Source organism: Grus americana, chromosome 2, assembly GCF_028858705.1.
Source record: "Grus americana isolate bGruAme1 chromosome 2, bGruAme1.mat, whole genome shotgun sequence".
NCBI classification, from domain to species: domain Eukaryota; kingdom Metazoa; phylum Chordata; class Aves; order Gruiformes; family Gruidae; genus Grus; species Grus americana.
The window spans coordinates 49,670,277-49,684,848 of record NC_072853.1 but is presented as its reverse complement, the minus strand read 5'-3'; the positions used below and the strand labels follow the sequence as shown (position 1 = coordinate 49,684,848).

The 14,572-nt window shown below is 45.2% G+C and overlaps 1 protein-coding gene across 1 annotated transcript in view; it reads right to left on the bottom strand.

Annotated features, from left to right (window-relative positions):
* CDH2 (cadherin 2) overlaps positions 1–14,326 on the bottom strand; it is a 122,103-nt gene extending 107,777 nt beyond the window's left edge. The window contains exons 1-2 of the mRNA XM_054817067.1: positions 13,517–14,326; positions 2,475–2,586 (exon numbers count right to left, since the gene is read on the bottom strand). Coding sequence (XP_054673042.1) covers positions 2,475–2,586; positions 13,517–13,591 — 187 coding nt within the window. The 5' untranslated portion in view covers positions 13,592–14,326. The remainder of the gene's footprint in view (positions 1–2,474; positions 2,587–13,516) is intronic.
* Positions 14,327–14,572: the final 246 nt, after the last annotated feature.

The following is a 14,572-nucleotide window of genomic DNA, read 5'->3' as shown; positions in this document are numbered from 1 at the left end:
AAAGCCTCTGTGCTTGTGGTATCAATGCACAAAAATCAAAGAAAATTAAAGCTTTCACTTCCAAACCATATAGAAAACCTACAGTTACATGGCTCACTTCTGAATTCATACTGATATAAGCATGCGGCTAGACAGGCAAGGCAACCGAGATCAGAATCAGGCCCATGGTTATCCCTAAGAAGCAAATGTCACACAACTATACTTAAATTGCAGCGTCATCTGAATCTAGTTTAATAACCAGAAAATAGGCTTTTGACAACAATAGTATTTCAAAATGACAGTGTAATTAAATTTAAGTCAAAGCCGTGCAATGACGGACCGTATGTTTATGTGTAACCAGCAAATTATATGCTTTTAAGCATGTCAGAATTTTCAAAAGAATTAACCATTGCAGTAATTCAACTGATGAAAAAGTGGTAGGAAACAAAACTGCCCCAGGTCATTTCTCAACCAGATGACACGATTTGATCCATACTGCATGCCTCATACAGTTTTTCCAATTCCTACTTCCCTAAAATGCTGTGCATTTTAATACCATTCAAGGGCAAACCAACAGTCATGCTTCACTCATTCCTGAGAAGCAAGACAAGGGACTGTGTGAATGCAATGAGTAATGAGAAAGGAAGTCAGTCTGCCATCCTACATTACTAGTTCACAACCAGTTAAGGATGGTCAGTCATTATCATCAGACTCGTATGAGCAATGCTGACACGGAATCAGTGGGCAGTCCTAGCTGTGGGGGGGGGGCGGGGAAGAAGGAGAAATTACAGAAATTTGATGAAGAGTGAAGAGAAATTTCATGGGGCAGGGTAGATCTCAAAACTTGTGTGATCTCTGTTTTAAGATGAACCGACAGAATGATAATTAACCAGTAACAAACATTTGGTGGTTTCAAGGCAGCACTTTTGGAAAGCACTTGCCTGCTGAGCTCTCTGTCTCTGGCCCTCTCTCCAGGTTTGTGCGTCACCTACCAAAGGAGTTCCCAGTGCCGACGGCTATTGCAGGTGTCTACAGCAGAGTCATCTATTAACTCCCATTTGGTGGGAAAGTAACAGAAATTCTCTTTCCTCTTTTATTATTTTCTCAATTGGCAGAACATTTACTTTAATACGTGAATTTCTAAGCTATTCTTTAATAAAAGAGAAGTCTGTGGTAGGAGAATATACTTCCTTGAAACTGAACAGAAAAAGCTTTAATAACTCAACTTTAAATACACTAAAGCTAATCAATTCATCCTGCATTCATGTTTCCATTATACTTCTAAAAAAAAGAAAAACAGGTCTGTAAAAATATAATTAAGAAGAGAGACTGCTACATACAGCATGTAAAATCAGGACTACAGCTTTCACTTCATTTGTTTTGCAGACTCATTAGAATTTTTTTCATTCAAATGTCTTGATCTGTGTAACCATATTTATATGTGAAAAAACCAACAAATTAAATTAGTCTTTATTTAAGATGTATTTGAAACCGTCTAAAACTGATGTTCTTAAATTTTTTTTCCATCTAATTTGGAAATTGTGGAACTGACTATGTTAGCAGTTTAGAAAACAGCCAAGTTAATACACATTTTAAAAAATGTTCTACTTCTACAAATTTGTATACTGAAACTTAACTAGTTGGAAAAATCTAGGGAAGATTCAGAGCATATGCCTCTGTGTCCTACAGATGATTACTCTATCCCTGACAAATAGGCCCAGAAAGAGCAGCAAACCAAATTCCCAACCAGGATGACACATGGACAGATGTACTGACCGCAGCACATCCCCAGCAGAGGCAAGGGCTTGCACTAGCTGAGCACACCGTGAGCTCAGGAAAGGGTCATCCTCGGCCTGGGCACCATGCCACTCTGATGCAGGTATGTGCCAGGGTGAGAGCAGCATGCCACCCACAAGACAGCACGGGCACTGTCCTGCCTCTCTTGATCACCGACCGAGGGCTCACAGGCAACCGCTCTCTCGTGTTGCTGCCTGTCCTGTCTTGCTTTCCACAGGCATCTCTCCTCAGGTCACCAAGAAAAAGCAGTAAGGGAACTACCTCTGCATTAACGTGAGCGCTAGGACTGGGTGTAAGTGCAGGACATCTATGGGAAATGTAACAGGAAATTTTCTTTATCTTGTCATTCATATATGGGCTCTAAGTATAGACTGATGGCACGTATTGTCAGTGGTAATAAGAAACAGTGTGAATGCTGTGCTGAGAAAGAGAAGTAGTGGACAATCACAGGAAGGTTCGCAACGCTCAGTATTTTCAAATTACGGTCAACAGAGGTGCATGTGCTACCACTAATGCCAACAGATTTTCCAAGTCCTATGACAGTAATGAAAAAATAATCACAGAGCAGCTGATGTTCTTTCCTGCAAGAGTCTGTGGCCTATTTAAGGATGAAAATACTCCAGAATGATTTATGGTTACAGCTAGAGGAAGTAAAAAAAAAAAAAAAAAAAAAATCAAAACATCTTTTCTAACCATACCGTTGAGAAGAGGCTGTCCTCCATGTACGCTCCTTGACACCACTGCACTGTGCACATCTTCAGGAAATCCAGTCTTGCATGACATATCTTCACAGGTTGCTTTTATCGGTGCCTGAAATGCAAGACAAAATTTATGTAATACTCGCAACCCTCATTCACCAGAGAAACATTCCAGTTGGCACATACTCCATTTTGCTGCGGTCTTGTACAAGCAGCGTCTTTGTTTCAGAACGACTGCAATTAGGACTGCGAGGGCAAAGGGTTAATCTCTCTGATAACTGGAATGGAAGGAACAAATCCCACTTGTCTGGTAAGATCTAAATAATACACAATCTTGATTCTTCTGACAACTGAACATTTCCACTAAACCAGCCATCAAGACTGGAGGGGAATCATAGGGGGAACAAAAACATTCCTTCCTCTGGAAATAAATGTTGCACAAAACCCATCGGCAACTTTTTCATAGCCAGATTACTTGAGAGGAATGACTTCAACTGCTGATTTAAAATGCTTTATTTAGAGTACTTCTATAGGAGGCTGCACCAGAACAAGTAAACTAAGATAAAAGGCTACATTTGCAGTAACTTTGCAGAACGTACATTTGCGTTAGCATTCAAACGGATACCATATAAAGCCAAATGTTTCCAATACAATCTCTTTCTATTTCAAAGGGATGTTAAGTTAAAAGGAGAGCAGCTCATTATTAAATTTGCACAACAAGGGAAGAGCCAGCCACTGAAACTGTTTGTTCTCTCACTTGTTAAGAAAGTTTCCCCTCAAATCACATTCTTAAAGAGTTTCATAAATGCCTTTTTATTAAGAAATATAATACAGCATTTGGAAACTTGTTTGTTCTGTAGTGTTCCATGTTCAGAAGATACTTCTGATAGCTAAACTCATTTCCAGGACAGTTTGTTGCCTAGTTGGGAAAAAAAAAAAAAAATCTAATTTTCTGTGGCAAAGGACAAAGATTTCTTTTCAGTAGATTGGTTTTGTCTCGTTTCAGTGCTGCACAAGACAACAGCCCACCTTACATGTGGCTAAGTGACCATACATGGCAAAACCCCTTTCACGCTGCACAATGCGGAGAGGCCAGCTCCCACGCCAACCTGGGCTGAGATACATCCGAGAAATTGAGAGCCCTCGCACAAATCTCAAACACGCCTACATGCCAAGTAAAGGCTGCCCATGTGCATGCCCAGATGTAGTATATGGTCTTTGACAGCACGAGCAACTGTGCTGCTATATCATACCTAAATCTGATCAAGACTTAAATTATATTTTCCTTTTTACTTTCCCAGATGGGCTTCCATCAAGTAGACCTATTCAAGACCATGTAAGCATGTCTGCATACACTTGGCAAAGAAAGCCCTACAGGAAGAAGTAAAAAAAAGGGATGGAGAAAGAGGAGACGATGGTGTTGTACCCGTTTATGACAGTAACCGCAGGGAAAGAGAGCATTAGAGCAGAGGTGGGACAGGAGCATCTGAAACCACAGGGGTTTCCTGAGGGAAGCGGGATGGGGCAGAAGTGTAATCGCTTCTGTGACATGCACGGCCAAGACTGGCACGCCAACCCCTATTAGAATAACTTTATCACTAATACAAGGAGGCATTCCTAACACATTGTGCTGCACTTACACCAATATGGTCCTAACTAAGCAGCTCAACACTGATGCTAGCAAAAAAAAAAAAAAAATTTTTTTTAATTTACTATCTAACTCTCAAGTTAATGCGCTATCCAGGTGAGCAACCAGTAAGAGAGGTTGTAATTATCAAGCGTCAGGTTAACTTAAACTGTGGTGTGGACTTATTTGTGACTTACGTATTACACAAGTATCCCACCTGTGTACAATTACTCATGTACTTGAAAACGTTTATATGGGGGACCCTAAAGAGAAAGCAAACATAAAACAACAGTTCAAGCTACTCCAGGGCTATGTTACCTGCAAAGCTGGAACTTGGATCTGTAGCTAAGCCCCAACAGTCCATTTACACATTGAGTTTTTAAGATAAAAGAATGGTAAATCAAAAATACTTACAATTCCAACTGCCAGTTTCCTCAGCTTTAGAACTCAAATCACAGGTTTGATAAGGTTTCCATAATTTGAAAGAAAAATAGTACGACTCATTTAAACTACTGTACAAAAGGTGACCTCAAATGTGATGGAGAAAAAAAATAGTCTTTCATGGTATCTTTGAAACAAAAAGGTCCTGGGTGGGCAGCTGAGGAGATAGCAGGATTTTTAACAAGTCTGCACTGATGCGCCTGGGAATCTTTCAGCCTTTCTAGCAATCTATATGTACTAAACAGTTCTTATAAACTGAAACAATGCCCACTGAAACAAAGGCTGGGGGACATGAATAGAGAGCCTTCTTTATTCTTTTATTTGCAGCCATCAATTTTATCCAGAAACAAAAGACTGTACTCTGCTCTCCAAAAACAGCCCTTTGTAAAGATTGTTTGAGAATAAAAACACAAGGGAAGGAAGAATTCAAATTTTCAGCAATTCTTAATCGCCCTATGTTAAGCGTTTTGAATTAAGTAGAAGTTGTAGCTTCAGATGCACTGGGTCATATCAAGTTCAGCCTGAGAGTACTGCAAGATTTAAACCATTTTAACTCTAAGCAAAAGAGGATGCTGAAATATTTTTATCCCCTTATCTGGGGCAAAAGGGGAAAGCTAGTGAAGATTATGGGGCACATTATTGTAATTTATAGGATTTTGTGTGATTAGTACAATTCCCAAGACTATTTCAAACATAAGATAATATTACTTGTACATTCATCTACAGAAGGACACTACTTAAAAAACCTGTTTTTTAAGATGGAAAGCAATTACCTTAGCTTGTACCCATATAAAACCTACTTAATGGAGTTACAAAGCTTTGAACAAGCTCAGCTCTTGGAAAATTCTCCTCTCAAGTACTAACAGACTTCACTAAAGCAAAATAGGGTTACTACTGAAAAACTATTCTGCTTTCCTCCTCCTTTATGGCTTACTTAGTCATTTTTAACTGCAAAATGAGTAACAAGCATTACTATCTCCAGATGCTAAAGAGCTAACACCTAGTCAAACATGGTGTCAGATCATGCATATAATCTGAGATCTACAGTACTGAGTTTAAATGCAATAGTCAAAGTGCAATTATGAAGCAACATGATGTAAATTAGAGGTCCTCTGTCAAAGTTATTATTCAATCAATTAAAAGAATTGGCCGTTTCGACATACTTGTGGCAGTTAAGCCTGCAGTTTTCATACCCTGCTCCTCAGTTACTTTAGTTTCGTATCTGAGTATCTAGAAAACCACAGTTTAATGTCAAGGTTGTATTCCACCTCAACAAAAAAAAAAAAAAAAACCCAACAGAAAACCCCAGAAACAAAACAACCAAACAAAAACCTGTTGACAACCTCAACGTCACAATTCTAATGGATTCATGTTTACATCTTTTTCTAAACACCACCAGTAAGAGTCTTCCAACAATATAGGCCTCGCACTTGTGAAAAGATTGCAAATTAAAACAAGAATAAAGCCAGACAGGATTGCTTCACCAGTGTTGACAGTTCTGGACTAACACCTCTTTCCAATTTCCATACTTTCTAAAAAGTAGCCACATTTAGAATGCAAATCTGTAAAGAAACATCTATTTTAAAATGCAAGCTCACCACACAACTGTAGAAGCAACTTGGTATTACAACGTGCATCCTAAATTTGCAGAATTAGGCTCTTAAACACACCTTTCAAACAGGGCTGATCTTGTTCTCTCTGCATACGCCATACACCAGTGGAGTTCACTAGCAGCTATTAATCCAAAATATCAAAGTCTCTGTTTTTCCACTGTTTGCATCTGCATGTACAACATTAGATTTCTTAATATTGATTGTAGCAAAATGCAAGGCAAGTTGTTTTTGAAAAACTGCTTTCTTTTATGCACAATGTAGCTTACTCCTATAGGAAAACAAGCCTAAGTAGTAAAATGAGAAATGGAGGGGTAAGCATCTGAGAAAATATCATACTATACAGTTATAATTGGACATCGTAAAGCTGCTAGTTGCCAAGTCCAGCCAATTCACAGGGCATTATTGTGCGAAGCTCAAAACAAGATCCGACATAATTATATGTATGACAAAACAGGAACGGGGTATTTGAGCTCTCCCTCCTTAATAACCAACATTAATTTGCAATTATGACAGTAATATTCAACTTAAGCCCAGATCACAGAAACACTTCTGACTGTGTTTAAAGACTGGGTGTTTCCTCCTTAATTTAAAGGCCAAGATGGTACCCAATACTCATTCACAACTTCGGTAACTCTAGGGATCATTGTATTCATTTTTAATTTTGTGTACATACATCATCTGACACAGCCGGATATGCTATGCAAGGTGGGTCTTATTTTATGATGAGCTTCTACTTACTACCATAAGGCACATGAAAGATACTCTGCAGGGCGATAGACATGTCTGAAATGCTTTAGATGCTAAACTTGAAAACATTCAGCAACTCCCTCTTAATCTCTGACTTGCTGCAAAGAAGAGCTGCAACAGTTTATACCCTCATGGTACTTAATACTCCAGCAAATGTAGTCAAGTACAATTTGTTTTCAACCATAGACTGCAACTGGAGAAGAAGAAAAGTGCCTTTCATTCAAATTGTTCTGGAAGCCAAAAGCTTCCAAAGTGGGTGCCAGGCTATGTCCTCCCAGAGGTCATTCAGTTACACCAGAAAGGGCTTTCGGTATGCTATCTTCACTCCTAATTAGTGCTCTACTTCATGAGCCAGGAGATTTCAGATCAGAAAATCCAGCTGCTTTAACACTTAAAGTTCTCCAACACTTTCCCAAAATAGCAAGATCTGCAACTTTTACGCCACCATCTGGTTTCAAATGAGTTGCCTTAAACCATCACTGGTTACCACAGGTTACCGTAGCTTTACAAATTAGAGCGTCTCACAAACCATGTTCATAACCTCTTCTGTTAACTGCAACTGAGAGACAACATGGACTCCATTCACTTGCTTTACAAAACACAGAGACATGTATTGGCATATCTGACATAGCACAAAGCCGTAACCCGCTCTGGACTTTCCCCTTCCCCCAACTAGGAGAACATCTTCGAAGACATGTAGTTCTCCAGATAAGCCACAGCTCCTATCAGAGAAGGACATCCTTAAGTTCCAACTGCAATAACAAAACCAAATGGAATATCTGTAAATCTAAGTCACATTTCTTAACATAAAAAACCCTCAAGTCTGCTTGACTATACATTCTCACTTCTCTAAGAGAGGAAACGACCTCTCTCTACTTTGATAATAGCCATTGTATTGCTCACGCTGAACATCTCTGCCCATGGAAACGGCTGCTAATGCATACAGGAGGATGCCGCGTTTTCCCAACCTTTGGGGGAGCCCTTGCAAGGCCTATCTGGAAGAACTCTTTTGGGGGATCACAAAATTTTAACTATGTCTTCAGCTGGTGGGTGATAATTATATGCTAATTATAAGGAATGGAGGAGTCCCTAGAGGAGTCTGTTGATAAAAATATATTTTTAAATATGTCAAGGAGCGCCTAGAGGAGACGATAAACGCGCCTTTTGGAAACGTGTTATTTAATTAACTACACGAATACTGACTAAAACCCAATAGCTTAAGTGAAACGTTGAAAAGATTTGGCAGTGATACACCGTCCATCTTGGAGGTTGCTGACCCCGTATCTGTTTTCATAAGCCATTTAAAAATAGAAAGCCTAATTTCCCTTCTTTACTCAGACGGAGCTCCCATGATCTTTCAGTGAGAACTGCAGGATCGAATCAAATGATGAATCACGCAGAGTTGGTTATATAGCTCTCAAGGTGAACAGCAGCGCGGCCCAACACCCAGGTGAAAAATGTCCCTCTTAGATCACTCACGAACTACAAACATGCTTTGGCAAAACACAAATCCTCCCTAAACTCGTCCTGCGATAAGGTACACCACCTTTTTTCCTCTCAAAACTCACCTCTACATACACCAGTATTAATTCGGCCAACCAGTGAGTCTCGGTCCAGTGGTGGTTAAGCAGCAACACTGTTAGAATTATAACTGCTATTGCAAAAGATGTTAAGTATTCCTTCTGCTTTCATCACTCTCCACCCCTGATAAGTCTCATCGCATCTTATGCACAACTAGTGCCACTGGGCTGGTTAGCAGAAGTACACAGGATATTCAGTAAGGAAACTATGAGTTCCTCCTACGCTGTATAACAAAAAGCAATTTAAAATAAAAATGCCCAGGAACATTAGAGGTTACATAGCCTTTGGGGACCAGACTCGTGTTTTGTATGTGTACACTGTTTGAAATAATAAATTAAATTTTCATCCTAATGGGAGCGCTGGTGAACTACTTAAACGACTGCAAGTTTTCTAAACTTTTTGGTTTTTAACCTAAAAAAGCATTTACAAAAAACAGTGAGAGACAGAAAGAGAGTTTAACTGGTAAATGATCCTCTTAATCAGGCAAGAAAAGCCATTCAATAATTCCTGCTCCTTACCACATGACAAGAAGTCCCTTACGCAAGACTGTATTGAGTAAAAATAACTTTACTCACAATTTCCTCAAGCTATTTTTAAATACACACATGCACTTCTGTCACAACTAAACTGATTTATGTGTTACAGCGTTCAGTTATTAAAAAACCCAAACTAATAAATGAAATTATTGACATAAAAGCATCATTGAAGCTAATTAAGATGGGACATGACAGGGCTTTTCCAGTGATGTTTCTGGGAGTTCCTCCAATTTCTGGGAGCAGAAAGAAATATAATAGATGGGAAGTTTTTGAATTACATGCTCTTGACTAGATGTAGTTCAAAAATATCACTTTGGGCAATATTTTAAAAACTGGTATCATAAAATCTATACATTCATCCTTCTAGCACATTAAGCTGCATGCCTGGGTAGCAGTACTACCTACAAAGAGAGAGAGCAGTAGAAGGCTTTCTAGAAAACACATAACATTTATTAAAAATACATAAATTGACAATACAAGAGAATATATACCTTCTGTTACATCATCAGCATAAATATTTCTGAGCTTGCTACAATATCTGCTCAGATAATCAGAACTTGTTTAATACACAAAATTATCTGTTTTGTCAACCGATTTCAATTCCAAAAATTCATTGTCGACTTACGCGACCTTATCTGTCCTATAATAGATGTAAAAAGCAGTTAAAAAAATTTATTTTCACAAAATAATTTCTAAAATAATATCTCCAGTTTAATATCCAAAGAGATACTTCTAATTTTTTTTTTCTTCAGTTCTGCAATTATCTGAATTTTGAGAATGTGTCAGTGGTATCACTATCACCTACACCAGACAGACAAGGATTAGAGAGCTCTCTGCTGCAATATCCCACATTTAACTTTTCAGATAGATTCTTTGAAGACAAAGCAAAACCAGAACAGAAGGATCCACATCCAGAAAGGCTGAGCCGCTCACATAACTATCCTGTTCCGGGGCTTATGAAAAGCATCGTAAAATGCATTCCGTTCACTTTGACAGGAGTTAATGATGTTGGAGTCTGATTTGTTAGAGACATCCTGAAACTCATTTTTGTACTTATACAATCACATATTTACTATATTACTTAAAATAGACTGATTTTCAAGAAATAATAATGTAAGACCCAGGTGTATTATGAAAGACAGAAGATACATACACAATAGGAGATCTCACTGCCACTTCTGCACAAACCCACGTTAATATGCCTCACCCCTGATTCTGCCAGCAACTGCTGCTGGGGGTGATTACGAGAGGGGTGTAGTTGGCAAGAAATGCCATCGCCAGATTCTCAGCAGAGGCAGCTTAACAGGAATGTCATTTAGGGTAGTAGCTTTATCACCTGGATACATTCACCAAGACCTGGAATAAGACCAAAAGTGCCTGCAGAGAGTAATAACTTACATCCTCTGCCATCGCAATTCAAATTCAAACCAGTCACCTCAGCCAAAAGGCTCCAAAACTGCTTTACTGTTTACTTGTTTCTGATTTAGAAATGGACAACATCCTCAGAGTGATCCAATCACCTTATACATTAAAAAAAAAAATCCCTTTTTGAGCAATTTCTCCTCTCCTTTCCAGTTCATTTCTAACTAACAGTAGTTTCATTCCTGTAAAGCTTTCCCATTCCTTCTTCAATCCTGTTGTTACCCCAGGTTCCAAAAACTGGAACTGTTGGCCAAGAAGAGTAAGCTTCGCTCCTTTTTTCCTCTCTTCTGTCAGGTTTGGGTTTTTTTTTTTTTTTTCCACATAATACTTTCAGACTCATACTGATCTGTTAACCAGCAAAATAAAGCATAGTTTTCATTCTCTTATGTCCCATACACTTACATATTGCCAAAAATCTAAAGCCCTATTTCCTGAACATAAACAGCACCCACAGGTCTGCCTTAAAACCTGCTTCCAGTTACGATCTTTCAACTAATTCCATAATAACAGCTTTTCTACATCACTGGCAAACAACTAAGTGATCAATGATTCCAGAAAATAAAGGCACATAGCTCTCGCGTTGTAGAGGAAAAACTAAGTAGAAAGGTTCAACATTTCAAAAGAACCTGAAACATATAACCTTCTAGAAACCAAAAGTAGCAGGTATGATGACAGAGAGAAGAAAAAAAAAGTTAGCACTGCATCTAGCTTGTGAGGGTTCTTTGCAGTATGCATGAAAGGAGATGGGGGAGGGAAGTAAAGCTTTTTAAATGAAAGTGTTGTACAGACACAGGTCTATAAATCTGATTTCATACCCAAGTTCCAATTTTGTTACACACTATTAAAAATCAACCCTAACCTGATTTAATGGATACCCAAACAAGGGGGAAATTGGATTCCCCAACCGTAACGTGCCAGTGACACTGAGTGATACATAAAAGCAATATGGCTAGTTCCTGTCCTTAATTCATAGCTTGTGCTTTAATTTCAAACCTGCCCTGGGTAGAAAAAAAAGATGGAATAAAAGCTTACTGCAGAATTTGTGCTTTAAAGATTTATTGAGATAGGAAGACTAAACAGAACTGAAAGCACATACAATAAACAGCACATAAGGACTTCAAAAAAAAAAAAAAAGGAAAAAAGCTGCATGTACAGATCTGCCGAGATACTAGGCTATGGGGGGGGGGGGGGAAGTCAAAACCCAAACTCAACCAAAAATCAATCAGTACAAAAACCAGCAACAACACGACCCACCCCAACCCACCAACAGTCTGGAAGTGGCATATCACAAGTTTCTGAACAGGGCGGCTGCTTTCACGAGGAAGAGGCTCAAGCCCAGCGGACACTCCTGTGTCACGCCAGCCCGCCCCGTGTCCTCTTAGGACTCAAGGGAAAACCCCCGGCTGCCGAGGAGCAGCGTTTCAGCACCTCGCTCGCCTGGTGCAAGTCATCAGCCCCCGAGAGTGGCTTGAGAAACTGCGGGGAAGGACTCAACCGCCCGCGGACCCCGTGAGGGGACGGGGGAGTCAGAGACAGGGAGAAGAGGAAACGGGAGGACGAGCGGGCTCCTCCTGCCCCCGTTGCGGCGGAGCGGGCGGGGGCAGCGGGTGCGCTGCACCATGGACAGTGGCTGCCGCCGCCACCTCCCCCTGCCCTGCGCCAGCCGCTGCGGGCGCGGCGGGAGGGCGCCGCGGGCGCCCCGGCACCCCGTCCCCACCGCCGGCCTCGCTTCAACCCGCTCCCCCGGCCCGCCAGAAACGCCCCAACCGTAAATACCATTAAGAGGCGATGATCTGCGCCATCTGTCCCTCAGACTTACCGCCCTCGCCACCCCCGGCGCCGCGCTGGATAGGAGTTCAGCGAGCACAAAGCGAGGGCAGAACCCACCGCCACCCTCCCCACCTACCCCCGGCCTCCGCTCGGGGTCCCCCTGGCTCCTCGCTCGTTCCGGACACCCCGCGCCGCCGGAGGGGAGCCTAGCCCAACCACCGCCCCGCAGGGCACTGCCCTCGCTGCCCCAACCGGGATCCATTTTGTCGTCCCCGTCCTCCTCCCCCCCCCCCCCCAGCGTCCCGTCAGTCCCATATCGCCCCAGACTCCCCCTCGCAGGGGCACCGGCCCGCAGACCCCTACTTTCTCCACGGACAGACCCCCTCCAGGGCACCCTGGCCGGTAGTACCCGGTGCTGCCCCACGCCCCGGGGCTACCAGCCCGGGACCTCGCTGCTCGGGGCAGGTGGGGAGCCCATCCGGGCCGCCCCGGCGAGGCCGCCCGGGGGAGGCAGCAGCAGGACTTCGATAATAATAAATTAAACACTTCGGAGCCCGAGCCCGTCCCAGTGGAAATTCCCGTTAACGGCAGGGGGTGGGGAAGCCCGGCGCCCAGGCGGAGGCTGATTAAATTCTTCCCGGGAAGGGATTAGCGGACACGGGAGCCAGGGGTGGCCGAGGCGCGGCCCGCAGGGGCCCACAGCCGCCCGAGGAGGGGGCGCGGGGGCTGTCCCCCACCCGGCACCTCTCTGGCACTCTCGCCCCCCCCTCGTCTCCACGCAGGCGAAGGGGGAGAGATCCGCTCAGTCCTTTCACTCCGGTACTTTGTCCTCCGCGCTCGCCGCGGGGCCGAGATCCCGTGTTCCTGCCGGCCGGGCGGATAGCGGACAGCCCGTTCTCCCGCTCCCCCACCCCCCCCGGCACCTGCTCTCCCAGGAGCGAGGGGGGGAATCCGCGTCCCCTTAGCGGCGGTGCCGCCACTCCTCCATGTTCCGGGAACCCCCACTCTCCCTCTCAGCCGGCCCCGGGCACAAGCTCCCCCCTCCCCGGAGCGCGGCGCCCGGCGGCGTGGCTGCCCCCGAGCAGGTGGCTCCGCACAAGCGGCCGCAAGCCACCCCGGGGTACCCCGGCCGCGGGGGCAGCGTCGGCTGCTGCCTTCCCTTAACCCTCTCCCCCGAGACCCACACCTCGGCGGCAGAGCCCCCCGCCCCCCCCCCCCCCAGCTCTCCCGCCTTCTCCGGGCACCTCCGCCCGCAGGGGAACAAAGAGACGCAGCCCGGCCCCGCTCCCCGCCGGCGGTGCTTACCTGCTGCAGGGCCGCCAGCAGCATCAGCGCCAGCGGCGGCAGGATCCGCGGCGGCGCTCCCGCTACCCGGCACATGGAGGCGAGGAGGGGCGGCGGCAGGGCGGCCCCCAGCAGTCCCGGAGCGCGGCTGGAACCCGCGGAGCGGGGCGAGGGGAGCAGCGGGGAGGGTCGGGCAGCGGCAGCTGCCGGGGGCTGCGGACGGCGTCTGCCCCGGCCTGCCGGAGCCGGCTGCCGCGGCGCTGGCTGCCGACTGCCGCTCTAGCTCATGGGCAACGATGCAGCGGGGGAAGAGAGAGGCAGAGAGAGAGAGAGGGGCGGAGGATGGGTGAAACTCGGCTCTGGGTCAGGCTGCTTTTCTCTCTGCCGAGCCCCCTCCGCGGTGCAGAGGGTGGGCAGGGAAGAGGAGGATGGGCGAACAAAAGGCTGGGAGATAAGAAAGAAGTAGTCGCTGCTGCTGCTGCGAGGCCGGTGCGGCTGCTCCCCTCGGCTGGCTGCCTTCCCCACGCCCGGATCGTGCCCGCCTCGCTCCTCCCGCCGGTGCCCCCCAGCGAGCTCGGGCAGGCGGCTCCTCTCAGTGCCTCAGCCCGGGCGCGCCAGCACAGCCGCTGCTCCGGCCCTAGCCCTGCTGCATGCTCGCCCCGCACTTTCTCTCTCCCTCTTTCTTCTCCTCCCTCCACCCCTCCCCCTGCACGCAAAACCCTCCGCTGAAGCACAATGATAACAATACCCCAGCAGCCTCTGCCTGCCGTGCGTGTGTATATGCGCTCGCCCGGTGCCTGCCTGCCTGCCTGCCTCCCTCCCTCCCTGCCTGCTGCTGGCAGCTCCCCCTCCGCCTCCCGTCGCTCCCTGTCGGCCGCACGGCCAATGGGAACGGCACGGCGCGGCAAGCGCCGGGGATCGCTGCTGCCCGCGAATAGTGCTGCCCCTCCTCGGTCCCCAGAGAGCCGGCGCTGGGAGCAGCGGGCCAGGCGCCAACGCCAATTCACCCAGCAACGCCGACAGCTAAGAGGGGGGGAAAAAAAACCGCAAAATCCCAACCCACCAACTTGGTGTGCT